Below are 13501 nucleotides of genomic sequence, written 5' to 3' on the forward strand. Positions count from 1 at the left end.
TCCATTGCCACAAAATCCTGAAATGTATTGTGGAACTTCCAATACTTCGTCTGCAAGAACAGGTCCACATGCTCCTTTGCAAACAGCGTTTGTCACTAGCACATATATGTATGGCAATCCGGTGCAAGTTCCTGTAAAGCCACCTCCTACCACAGACATGTATGGAAATCCAATACAGCCACCTCCTCCTCCTCCTCCTGCTCAAACACAACGTGCATGTTATGGAGGAACATCATCTGCTGGTCAACAATCAAAGCCAGGTACCGTACAGCTCGACACGTCAAGCTTCTCTAAAATCAGTGTAGAAGTAGCTAAGGAACACATGGAGCTGCTTAACACTGTAGTGAGCGCGTACTGTGGGTTAATAGAAGGTCAGATTGGCAACATTAATCTGACACAAGAAGATTACAGGCAGATTGATAAAGAAGAGATGGACTTGATGGACATCAAGTGGGCCTTTGCGAGTGCTGTGAGAAGAGCAAAGGATTGGATTGAAAGTACTGGCAGAACCAGCTTGGAAAGTAAGCGAGACACCAAGTATGGGTTCGATAAGCAGGCTGTAAAGTGCTTCAACTGTGGTGAACGGGGTCACTTTAAACGGGAATGTACAAAGCCAGCACAGCACGGGAATCAAAACCCCTTTAGAAACCAAGGCAACCAGCAGAACAGAAACAATGATCGTACATTGGTACCCGTCAACAACCAAACCAACCGGGCACTTGCGGTTCAGGTGGATGAAGGTTGTGACTGGTCAATCCAGTTGGGTGGTGATGCTCCCGATGGAACAGCTTGTTTTGCTCAAGTTGTGAAGAAGCTAGTTCACGCCAGTGGTGGAGAATCTTCTGCCAGTGGTGGTGAATCATCTGAAGATGAAGACTCTTCTGGGTACAGCAGGAGTGTTGATGAAGAATCATCCAATTCTGGTGATGATCATGTGGGTGAGACATCAAATGCAACAATCGATGCAGATATTGATGAACTTTTGGAGGAAGCTGCAGCAGAAGCTCAAAGAAGATCTATTCTGGTGGATCAAGCTGCTTATACTTCGTCGTCTCTCCATTCAGCCTTTATGGCTAATGTCGACGGTTCATCAAGTCAGGTATGTGTCGATGAACCCACTGCTGTTAATTGTGATGAATGTACTAGGTTGCATGCTAGATGTGCTGATATGGAGAAAAGTATGTCTGAGTTGCAAGACAAACATGATGCTTTACAAGCTAGTTTGTTTGACTTGCAAGACAAACATACTACTGTGAATGAGAATTTGAGTGACTTGCAAAGTAAGCATGACGCTTTGCAAGAAAAGTATGATGTGACTTTTCTCCACAATCAGAAATTGACTGTGGACCTTTCCAAATGCACAGAAGCCAACATGTTTTACGAAAACCATGAAAAAGAATTTAAGTCAATGATTGAGACATTAAAGAAAGATAAAACTGAATTGACTAAAATGGTTTCCAGAAAACAAACGGACATTAATTTGTATATCTCTCGTCTTGAGACAATGCAAAAAGAAATGGTCTGTGTAAAAACGGAAAGTGAGGCAATCCAACTCAAGCTGGATAGCTATTTGAGTTCTAGCTATGTGTTGGATCACATCATTGATGTCCAAAAGGAGAAAAGGGACATGACGTGCTTGGGATATAAGAAATGTCCACCTCCTGTGAGACACCATTATGATGCCATGCCAGATGAGGAGGACAGAGTGTTATTTGAACCTTCTGTGCCTCTAGATGTTAAGGAGTTTGCTGCAGGACTCGGATACCAAAAGGAAGTATCCTCAGATTCAGATGTGTCAGCAGATACATTTGTAAGTGCTGAACAGAATCAAGATCCTCCAGTTGTGATTGAGGATGCTGATTCTTCTGATGATGAATCTGATGATACTGTCCCAGCAAAGTCTGATGCGGTAACCAAAAATGAGGACATACCTCTTGAGAATCATATTCTATGTGATCCTCCTGCTCAACCCGCTAAGACTGTTGCAACTGAGTCCTCATCTGCAGAAGAGCCGGAGAGTGTGAATTTGTTGTACACTCTAGTTGGTGATGATAAAATTTACTCAGACAAAGATTTTCCCATTAAGAATGTTAATCAATCCTTAATCTGTAAAGTCTTTGAAAATTCGACAAGTAAGTTTTTGGGAAAGACAGGACCACGTGTTACAGTTACACAGTGTCCTCCTATTCCAAAGGCTGAAATTCGAAAACAATTTGGCAACAAGAATTTACCAACAGTGCCAAAACAGCAAAATCACACCAAGCCTAAAGGAAAATCACCGGCTCAAGTCCAAAAGAAGCCGAATCAAAAGAAGAAGAAAAATGTTAACTTTGTGAAATCGACGGGAACGGATAAAATTGAGACTTTTGAAAATAAATCTAACTTAGATTTTGTCAAGAAAGCTACTGTTTTGAAAAGAAATGAACAAAACAGTTCACAGCCTAGTACCTCGGGTTCACAAAGTTCAACATCATTGGCTAAGCGATCACATGATACTTCGGGGTTTGTAGAACGAAGATCATGTTTTGAATGTGGAACAATTGCACATATTATTCGAAATTGTCCATATCTTCATAAGCAAAAAGAAAAGGTTGATGTTCCCCGTGACCACAATGACCGTAAGCGATCTGTTTCTGTAAAACAAGATCCCCGCCTTGCAAAAGAAAGGGAGAAGAAACATAAACGCCAACAGGTCAAGAAGATTGAAAAAGCAATTAAAACCGATGTGGTTCAAAAACAATCTGTTGCTGTAAAACCAGAAAATTCTACAACTTCAAACAATTCAGAAGTTAAAATTTTAAAGAAAGACACTGGTAAAACAAAACAGACCTGGAAACCTAAATCGGTTACTGAATCAGGGGGACCATCACAATTCACCAACCATCAAAGACAAGAAGTTATTGTCATTGATGAAAATGGAAGACCCAAGACCACAATGGCTTGGGTCCCCATCTCCAACTAATTCATTTGAGTTCATGTGCAGGGTGTTCCAGGAGGAACTGTCAGTAGTCATTGGATTGTTGATAGTGGGGCATCCAGGCACATGACAGGCGACATGAAGCTTCTCTACGACGTTAAATCTATTAGAGGAGGTTATGTTGCTTTTGCTAGAGATAAAGGTGGATATATAACGGGTGAAGGAATGATATCCAACGGGATTGTCAGCTTTGACAAGATCAACTTTGTGCAACAACTTGATCACAATCTTCTTAGTGTTTCTCAAATCTGTGACAAGCAGTTCTCAGTACACTTTGACGCTAATGGATGTTATGTGCTGAAGCCGGGCTTCAAAATTCCAAAAGAATGGATTCTCTTGTCGGCTCCAAGGATAAATGATTTGTACGTCCTTGACATGAGCCAAGCTATTACTACGTCTGCACAAGCAACTTGTTTCGTTTCCAAAGCCACAGAAAAAGACACTATCTCTTGGCACAGACGAATGGGTCACATTCACTTGCGCAAAATGAATCATTTGGTTTCAAATGAATTGGTGAATGGAGTTCCTCTCAAAAATTTCCATCTTCAAGACGTCTGTGTTTCGTGCCAGAAAGGAAATCAAACAAAGAAGAAGCACCCTACAAAGAAGATCAACACGGTGGCAGTTCCTCTTGAACGTTTGCACATGGATTTGTTCGGTCCTGTCAAGCACAAGAGTATTCGGGGTGATCAATACTGCCTCGTGATTACAGATGATTATTCTAGATTTTCTTGGGTAGCGTTCATGGCACACAAGAGTGAAACCTTTGGCATTATCAAAAACTTGATCATTCAGATTGAGAATTTGTATAAGTTGAAGGTTAGACGGATACGTAGCGACAATGGTACTGAATTTAAAAATCATTCCATGGCGGAGTTCTGCACTTCAAAGGGTATTCTACATGAGTTTAGTGCAGCTTATACTCCTCAACAGAATGGTGTCGCTGAACGTAAGAACCGCACATTGATCGAGACTGCTAGGACAATGTTAGTAGAGTCACAGTTGCCCATTCCATTCTGGACTGAAGCTGTGGCCTCTGCATGTTACACATTGAACAGAGTCCTTACAGTCAAAAGGCACAACAAGACCTGCTTTGAGCTTCTTCAAAAACGGAAACCAGATTTGTCTTATCTAGAACCGTTTGGAGCTCCATGCACAATCATCGATCCTAATGGAAAGTTTGGGGCAAAAGCTATTGATGGCTACTTTCTTGGGTATGCCACCCCTAACTTACGAGTCTGGAATCTAGAGACTAAAAGGGTCGAGGAATGGTCTGAGGTCAGAGTACAAAGGCACACCTTGCCAGTCAAAAATCCGGGTCAACCTTGGATGTTTGAGTACGATGACTTCTTCAATTCGATCAACGTTGAAGCCGTTGAAGAAAATGCTGCGGCTAGGATGTTTTTCGAGAGTGACAATGCAACAGTTTCACCGGTGGTTCGTCCAATTCTTGTTAATCAAGAACCATCTTCTTCGGTGAACAATAATACTCTCAACAATGAGGATTTTCATGATGCAAACGAATTGAACGAATCTTCAGAGGATGATGAATTTCTAGATGCAGATCAAGAAGCTCCAACAACAGCAGTTCATGGTACTTCAGAGGGTACACCTCCAGTGGATGCCCATAGAACAGCTGAGGCTACTGCATCATCCTCTTCGTCAATTCCGGGCCTTGAATTGGTTGTTGATCTTAATCTCAACAACCTGGGTATAAATGTTCCAGTTCCAGATAATCCAGAAACAAGGATTCATAATACCCATCCTCAACAAAACATCATTGGAAATGTGCAAAGTGGCGTTCAAACAAGAAACATGTTGCGAAACAACAACAATGCAGGCTTGTATGCAGCTATTCGAGAATCCGGGCAACAAAATGATTGGTCCTTCGCGTGTTATGTCTCACAAGAAGAACCAAGAACGTGGAAAGAAGCCTTGAAGGATAATGCTTGGGTTGAAGCAATGCAGGAAGAACTGCAACAATTCCAGAAGCTGGGTGTCTGGAAACTAGTAGAGAAACCTGCTGGATACAAGAAGATTGGTACCCGTTGGGTTTTCAAATGCAAAAAGGATGACCGCGGAGTTGTTATCCGAAACAAAGCACGTTTAGTCGTTCAAGGTTTTCGTCAGATTGAAGGGATCGACTACAACGAAGTGTATGCACCCGTTGCACGTCTCGAAGCAATTCGAATCTTTCTAGCCTATGCGTCCTTCAAAGGGTTCAAGGTTTATCAGATGGACGTGAAAAGTGCATTCTTACATGGTGTGGTTGAAGAAGAGGTATATGTCGAACAGCCTCCAGGTTTTGAAGATCCTATCCATCCCGATCGGGTTTGGTTGCTCAACAAAGCTCTCTATGGTCTACATCAAGCACCGCGAGCTTGGTATGCAACCTTATCACACTATCTGCTGGAGAACGGTTTTCGTAGAGGTCTTATCGACTGTACTCTTTTCATCAAAGAACAAGATGGAGATCTTCTTCTGGTCCAGGTATACGTTGATGATATTATTTTTGGTTCTACTAATGATGTCTTGTGTAGGGAATTCGAGCGCATTATGCAGGATAAATTCGAGATGAGTGCTATGGGGGAAATGACCTTCTTCTTGGGCCTACAAGTACAACAAACAGAGTCTGGGATATTCATTCATCAGACTAAATATGTTGGTGACATCTTGAGCCGGTTCCAGATGTCTGATGCAACGCCCATTGGTACCCCATTGCCAACAAATCACGGAATTACTCCTGACTTGAAGGGAGAAGCTGTTAGCCCCTCAAACTATCGCGCAATGATCGGATCCCTTATGTACCTCACAGCATCAAGGCCAGACATAATGTACCCAACGTGCCTGCTTGCCAGATATCAAGTTAACCCGAAGGCCTCACATCTTGCAGCTGTCAAAAGGATTTTTCGTTATTTGAAGGCGTACCCTGACACCGGTCTGTGGTACCCTAGGGATAATAACTTTGAATTGGTAGCTTTCAGTGATTCTGATTTTGGCGGATGCAAAATCGACGGTAAATCCACAATGGCTAGATGTCAGTTCTTAGGAAATCGCCTAGTCACATGGCAGTGCAAGAAGCAGACGTGTGTCGCTACATCAACATGCGAAGCTGAATACATTGCTGCCTCAAGTTGTTGCTCCCAAGTTCTTTGGATCCAACAACAAATGCGGGACTACGGTTTTGAATTCCTAACTACTCCTATTTACGTTGATAATTCTGCTGCTTTAGATATCACTAGAAATCCTGTGCAGCACTCAAAGACCAAACACATCGAAATCAAATATCACTTCATACGTGATTGCTTTGAGAAAAGGCTAATCGATGTTGTTAAGGTCCACACCGATGACCAACGTGCCGACTTATTTACCAAAGCATTTGACAAATCAAGATTTGACTTTTTGTTATTGGTAAACGGCATTAAGGTCAAGCAAGAGTAAAACCAACATCGGAAAATCATTTTTGTAAATATCTTTGTGTCTTTTAAATTTATCTTAGTTTATTGATTTTAGGGGGAGTAAATCCAAAAATCGGAAAATCCAAAAACATCGAAAAATTTCAAAAACACAAAAACAATAGAAAAACAAAAATGAGTTTCCTGGCGAGCAAAAGAGAAAATGATAGTACATCAGTGGTCTATCCAAACCTCTTTAAACCTTAAATGAAAAACGATAAGCAGCTCTATATAAGATGTATCGGTAGGCTCACAATCATTTAAAGTGTGCAGGGTGATATAAATATTAAATCGACTGAAGACCAGGTGGGAACCATTCATTGGCATATGGTCTTAGTACCGAAATTTCGTTTGATAGATTGCCGAGGTTCTGAGATATTCGGTCTTTATGCTGCTTATCATCTGGGTATCATGGTTGTATCTTTTACCGAAAAATAACGGGGACGCAAGTCTAGATCTTCCATGATACTATACATACGTGTACATATTACATACTGCATTCGACCTCAATAAGTGATAAACAATCACATGTCCAAATCAAATAAGTGATAAAACATCACATTTATCCGGGTGTCAAGTTCGTCTCTCTGCTGTACGGAAGTACTGACCTGTTCGCGGACTTGCACCTGTGCCCTCATGCATATGAAAATCAAGTTCCTCTTCAATAAGTGATTATATCACATAGGACTTGTTTTCAAATCAAAATAAGTGAGTATCTCACATCATATACGGTCAAACAGATGATAATCGGTATACTCACCGGTAAGATGAACTCTCGTGCATACCTTGATACGGGAATGTGTCGTGATGTGGATGAACACCGGTCGGTAAGTATAAATCATACCTTAACGTATCCTCTCGCCATGATTACATCTGATAAGTTGAGCTTAAGTGGACAACAATACCGATAATTGTTATAGGATGCTTATCTTAATGTTAACTAACTGAACAACAAGAGTGTTTTGGCATGACCGTACACTGATATGATTCTCTTACCCTCGAAACTCGCAAAAAGAATGTTTGTATATATTTATTTATTTACTGCTTAACTTTTATTGCTTTCCTTTAAACAGTTTCGTCGTTTGGTGCATATCAGCACGACATTAGCGGTGATGTCGTTTGATAACATTCAAAGGATTTTTAAATTGTTGTCTTTTAATTTCAAAAATACCAAAAAGATTTTAGGCGTGTTTTAATATAAACTTTGTAAAAGCCAAAAAGATTTTATTTCTACCTTATTTTCGATCGTACGATGTTGGAACTCAAGTCTTCGTTACCTGAAACCTGAACGAAAACCGATTTGACTAAATCTTCATAAACGGTCAAAATTTGCAAGTTTTGAAAGTTAAAACTAAAATTGACAAATTTATTAAACTTTCAAACTGTCGGACGGTGTTTGATTATGACATGGTCATTCGTGTGTCATTTGGTTATATTAACTATTCCAAGCAGTTGTTCTCATTACGCGTTTAGATTTCTTGCATGTGCAGATTCTAAAGGCTAGGAGAATATGGTCGATGACAAGCTTTGGAATGAAGACACGACGAGAAGGCGCTCAAAAGATGAAGATGATCGAGTTGCCGCTGGCCACCATCAACACCACAAGGATCTCACTTCATAAAGATCAAGTCATTCACGAGCATAACTCAAGGGGGAGCTCATGTTAAGGGGGAGTTTGTCAACACACTTCCTACATGATACGGGTAGTTTGTTGATACACTCTCTGCTTTCAATACGTGAAGACTTTGAAGATCCTCCGACGTTGAAGACTTGAAAGGACATCAGAGTTTTGAGAACTCGAAGACCAAAGACCATCGAAGTTCGAGACGAGTCTACAACTATAGAAGATAAAGACAAAGCTACAGCCAAGGGGGAGTTTGTTGGTGCACTTGTGTCTGTACTTTGTCTGTATTCGGTCACGATGTAAACGATGTCCTGATTAGTGTTGTAAGTTGACCAAGTAAACCATCCTCCGGTTTGACTTGGACAATAGTTTGTAAAATGTTGAAAGATGTTCTGTGTCGAAGGATAAGAGATCGAAGGATAATGTGGATCCTTCGATCTCATCGAAAGATATGTTTCGAATGATAGATCTCGAAAGGTGATCTTTCGAGGTCCCTGCTGATCCTTCGAGTGCTTTGTCATCGATAGATGATCCTTCGGACCATCTATCGGATCCTTCGGACCAGACATCATGGGCTGGGTATAAATACCCATGCAGTGTGTTGTGTTTCACTTAGACATAGAGACACTTAGAGAGACAGACAAAAAGATAGAGCTGAGAGCATTCTGTCCGAACCACACACACACACTTGAGAGTTTGCAAGTTAGATTTGTAAACATTGTACTTGTAACCGAAACCTTCATACGTATTAATACATTGGTGTTAATCGGTGAACCTTGTGTGTTGTGCTTCATACTTGTCTCATCCCGGTTTGCTTGCTAGCTTGGATTCCGCACTCGCTAGTGGGTTAGTATAACAAGGTTTGAGGTTCGTCATCCTCCGACAAGGGACCTACATTTGTGTCAATTTTCGAAACTTCAGGGACCATTTATGACAATTTTCAAAACTTCAGGGACCATTTGTTCAATTTTCAAAACTTCAGGGACCATTTGTGTCAATTTTCAAAACTTCAGGGACCATTTATGACAATTTTCGAAACTTCAAGAACTACACAAGCCATACCATCCCAGTAGTACCGCCAATATTTTTTGATCAACCATACTCCTTTCCCGTTTCTTGTACCCAATTCTTCAAATCAGTTAGAGACATGAAACGCTAAAAAAAAGTTACGTTAATAATAATAATAACTCTAATAATAATAATAATAATAATAATAATAATAATGATAATAATAATAATAATAATAATAATAATAATAATAATAATAATAATAATAACTCTAATAATAATAATAATAATAATAATAATAATAAAAAAAGTTACGTTAATAATAATAATAACTCTAATAATAATAATAATAATAATAATAATAATAATATTAATAATAATAATTATTATTATTATTATTATAATTATAGTCTTTTAACAATAATAATAATAATAATTATTATAATTATAATTTTCGAAACTTCAAGGACCATTTGTGTCAATTTTCGAAACTTCAGGGACCATTTGTGTCAATTTTCAAAACTTCAGGGACCATTTGTGTCAATTTTCGAAACTTCAGGGACCATTTATGTCAATTTTCAAAACTTCAGGGACCATTTGTGTCAATTTTCAAAACTTCAGGGACCATTTGTATCAATTTTCAAAACTTCAGGGACCATTTATGACAATTTTCGAAACTTCAGGAACTATTTTTGATATTATAGTATTTTTAACAATAATAATAATAATAATAATAATAATAATAATAATAATAATTATTATTATTATTATTATTATTATAATTATAGTATTTTAACAATAATAACAATAATAACAATAATAATAACAATAATAATAATAATAATTAGAGTATTTTAACAATAATAACAACAATAATAATAACAATAATAATTATTATTTTAATGTGATACCTCATTTATTTGAAACGGATTGCCCGGGGTAGATGGTTCATAAAGTGATGTGTTACGGGGCTCATAACCATATCTACCATGTTCTTCGTATCCACCGTAGCCTCCGTATCCACCGTATCCACCTTCACCCCCGGATCTATCATATCCACTGTATACACCTTCACCCCCGTATCCACTGTAACCACCTTCATCCCCATATCTATCGTATCCACTGTATCCAACTGCACCCCTTTATCCACTGGTGTATCCACCTTCACCCCCGTATCCACTGTAACCACCTTCACCCCCGTATCCACTGTAACCACCTTCACCACTGTATCCACTGTAACTTCCGTATCTACCTTCATCCCCGTATACCCTGTAACCCGGATACGATTGCTGCGTCGGATAATATGGTTCATCAACAGGTGCATTCTCAGCACCGTATCCACTTGGTTGCACGTACGGAGATTCATACCCGTATCCGTAATCTGGATACACTTGATGCGCCGGGTAATTTGGTTCATCAACAGGTGGAGTGGGAGTCTTGTTCAAGTCTGGCAACTGTGTTTTTTGATCAACAGAAACTCCAGACACAACCTCCTCCTCATTGGCAGCATTTGCTCCCCATGTGTCGTTAAAATAGCGATTACCGAAATAATTATCCTTCCAAAATGATGACATTTTAACAAGATTGAACAAAAAACTAACAATTCTTTACTGAAGAAGAAGATGAAAAAGAAAGCACGGTATATTGAATTGAATTTGATGGGTAACAGATATGAATGGAGGGATAAATAGACTTTCATCTGACACTTCCATACGCAGCGTATTGCTCTCTACTCACCGTATTACTTTATTCACGTGCACTGGACAACATCGTATCAGTGTCAAATCAGTCTGACATACGCTGCGTATTGATCAATACGCACCCTATGTTAGACTGATTTGACATGGTACTAGGTTTGACTGTCTGGTCGTGTACCTACCACTTACATACGCTGCGTAGTGACCAATACGCAGCGTATTCAGGTAACCCTATACGCTGCGTATTGATCAATACGCAGCGTATGCAAACCCTAATTGTGCAGATAGCCTGACTTGGTGTGCAAATAGTGAGAGCCTATTAAAAATTGAGATTTTTTTTTTTACTGATGTTCGCCAGATGATGAAAACTATGGAACCCTAATTGGGAAATCTGTTTTCCCCCAGAATCTATTGATAGAAAGGGTTCCTATTTACTATGGATATGGAAATAAAAGCAAAGGAGCTTGTCATGATGGTTCTCTTGATCCCAAAGATGTTCAAGGCAAGTACATTTTCTGTGATGGAATGTCACAAACTGAATTAGAAACTAGTGGAGCTGCCGGAGCTATCTTCATTTCAGACGACAGTAACTTTCTCCGGCCAAAAGATTTCAATCTACCGTATGTCGTACTCAAACCGAAGGTAGGAGATTTGTCAAAAAAGTACATAATCAACACGAAAAATGCAAGTATTAGCGTTAAGTATGGTGAAACATTGTTGGGTGTTAAACCAGCTCCACAAGTTGCATACTTTTCCTCAAGAGGACCTGACACACGATCTCCATGGATCCTAAAACCCGATCTCTTGGCTCCGGGAGTCTATATCTTGGCTGCTTGGGCACCAAATAGAAAAAGTGCGCCAATTGGAGATGATTATTTACTTAGTGATTACAAGCTCGTATCTGGTACATCCATGGCTTCTCCACATGTCGTAGGAATCGCTTCTTTACTGAAATCAACCCATCGTGATTGGAGTCCGGCTGCAATCCGATCCGCAATGATGACAACTGCCGATATTCTTGACAATAACAGAAGCATAATCATGGACATGACCTCCCGTGAACAAGGTATATATTCATTTAAACTTCATAATATAAGATCAATTATAAAATTATAGATAATTACAATATACCCTAACTTTATATGCTCTCTAATAATACAAGGTACCCCTCTGGATTACGGTGCGGGCCATGTTAACCCAAACAAAGCCATGGACCCTGGCCTGGTTTATGACATCCAACCACAGGACTACATCGACTATCTCTGTGCTATGAACTACACAAAACACCAAATCCAAATCATTAGAAAGAAATCAGAAATTAATTGTGAGAATGCGACTCTTGATCTTAACTACCCTTCGTTCATGTTGATATTAAACAATACGAACACCACCCGTTCCACCTTTCAAAGAGTATTAACAAATGTCAAGAAGTCAAGTTCTTGGTATCGGGCAGTGGTGGATACTCCTCCTAAGGGTATGAATGTTGTTGTGAAGCCTTCAACGATCTTTTTTGAAGGGAAATACAGCACCGCGAAGTTTGAGGTTATTGTTGATGTTGACATAACTGATGCTCCTCCGGCCTATTATGGGTATTTTGGTAATTGTGGATATTTAAGCTGGTATGAGGTGAATGGAACTCATGTCGTTAGAAGCCCGATCGTATCTGCAACGGCTGGTAGGCTACCCTAGGATCAAGAAATGGTTTAACAAAAGGTGCAGCTCATGTTGCTTTAGATGCATAAAGAGTTTTAACTCTACAAGTTGAAATTGGCACATAAGTACTTCTAAATTCTAAATAACTAATTATCAACTTGTTGTGGGATATGGGTCACATTTTTATTAATAAAACTAATAAAAATGAAGATACTCTCTTTAAACATTTGGGAAATTGTAGCACATGAACCGTGTACAAATTCAAACGAAAATAAATTTGAACTACAACATATTTAATAAAACGATCGATTCAAACCAATATCTTCAAAAGATAAAGTCTTCAACTTGATCTTTAACCACGTCTATTTGTATGGTTCGTTGTGTTTTAAGTCCGTTGTGTAGGATTCAACGAGGTCTTGAACCACGTCTTCTTGTACAATAATTTCCTACAAAAAGAACAAACAAATGTTGACGATTATGGCTGAGGCACGTGTTCAACACGCTTCCCTTAAAACAGATTCCGCGCCTCTACTAAAGATGACGCGTCTGTCTCCCAGGGTACAACAGCCGAAGCAGTATGTACTGCCGGAAATGGCCACGCGCCCGAGGTTACACCGAATAGAATTATAGTGTTTGAACTTGTGGAAAAATAATGATACGAAGGTGATGGAATCGAGTAGAGAAACTCATCTCTCTATAATTCCCAACATATGGATGTTCAAGTCTTCACCAATTCTCCAAGAATTCTTCATACATATTATCTTTCTCTTGTAGTTTTCTTCTCATTCCAATAAGTTACATAACCTACCATTTTTTACAAGAGTTGTGGGTGGTGAAGAGTTTCTCTTAATTGGTGATTTTATTAGAGACATAAAACTCTAATAAAAGTTTCACTTAATTAGTGATTTAATTAGAGACATAAAACTCTAATAAAAGCTAATCAAGTGAAATAAAACTCTACTCAAGAGTTTCACATATGGAATTTAATTAGTAATTATAATTTCACTTAATTATAAATTAACTAAATATCCATTCACTAATTTTCCCAACAATCCCCCACATGAATGGAGATTGTTCAAAACACTTA

At 39.1% G+C, this 13501-nt stretch overlaps 1 protein-coding gene across 1 annotated transcript in view; it reads left to right on the forward strand.

Moving 5' to 3' along the window:
• LOC110931900 (subtilisin-like protease SBT3) overlaps positions 1 to 12450 on the forward strand; it is a 46775-nt gene extending 34325 nt beyond the window's left edge. Inside the window, exons 2-3 of the mRNA XM_035988098.1 lie at positions 11120 to 11827; positions 11924 to 12450. Coding sequence (XP_035843991.1) covers positions 11120 to 11827; positions 11924 to 12450 — 1235 coding nt within the window. The remainder of the gene's footprint in view (positions 1 to 11119; positions 11828 to 11923) is intronic.
• Positions 12451 to 13501: the final 1051 nt, after the last annotated feature.

This window comes from Helianthus annuus, chromosome 3 (genome assembly GCF_002127325.2).
Source record: "Helianthus annuus cultivar XRQ/B chromosome 3, HanXRQr2.0-SUNRISE, whole genome shotgun sequence".
Classification (NCBI taxonomy): domain Eukaryota; kingdom Viridiplantae; phylum Streptophyta; class Magnoliopsida; order Asterales; family Asteraceae; genus Helianthus; species Helianthus annuus.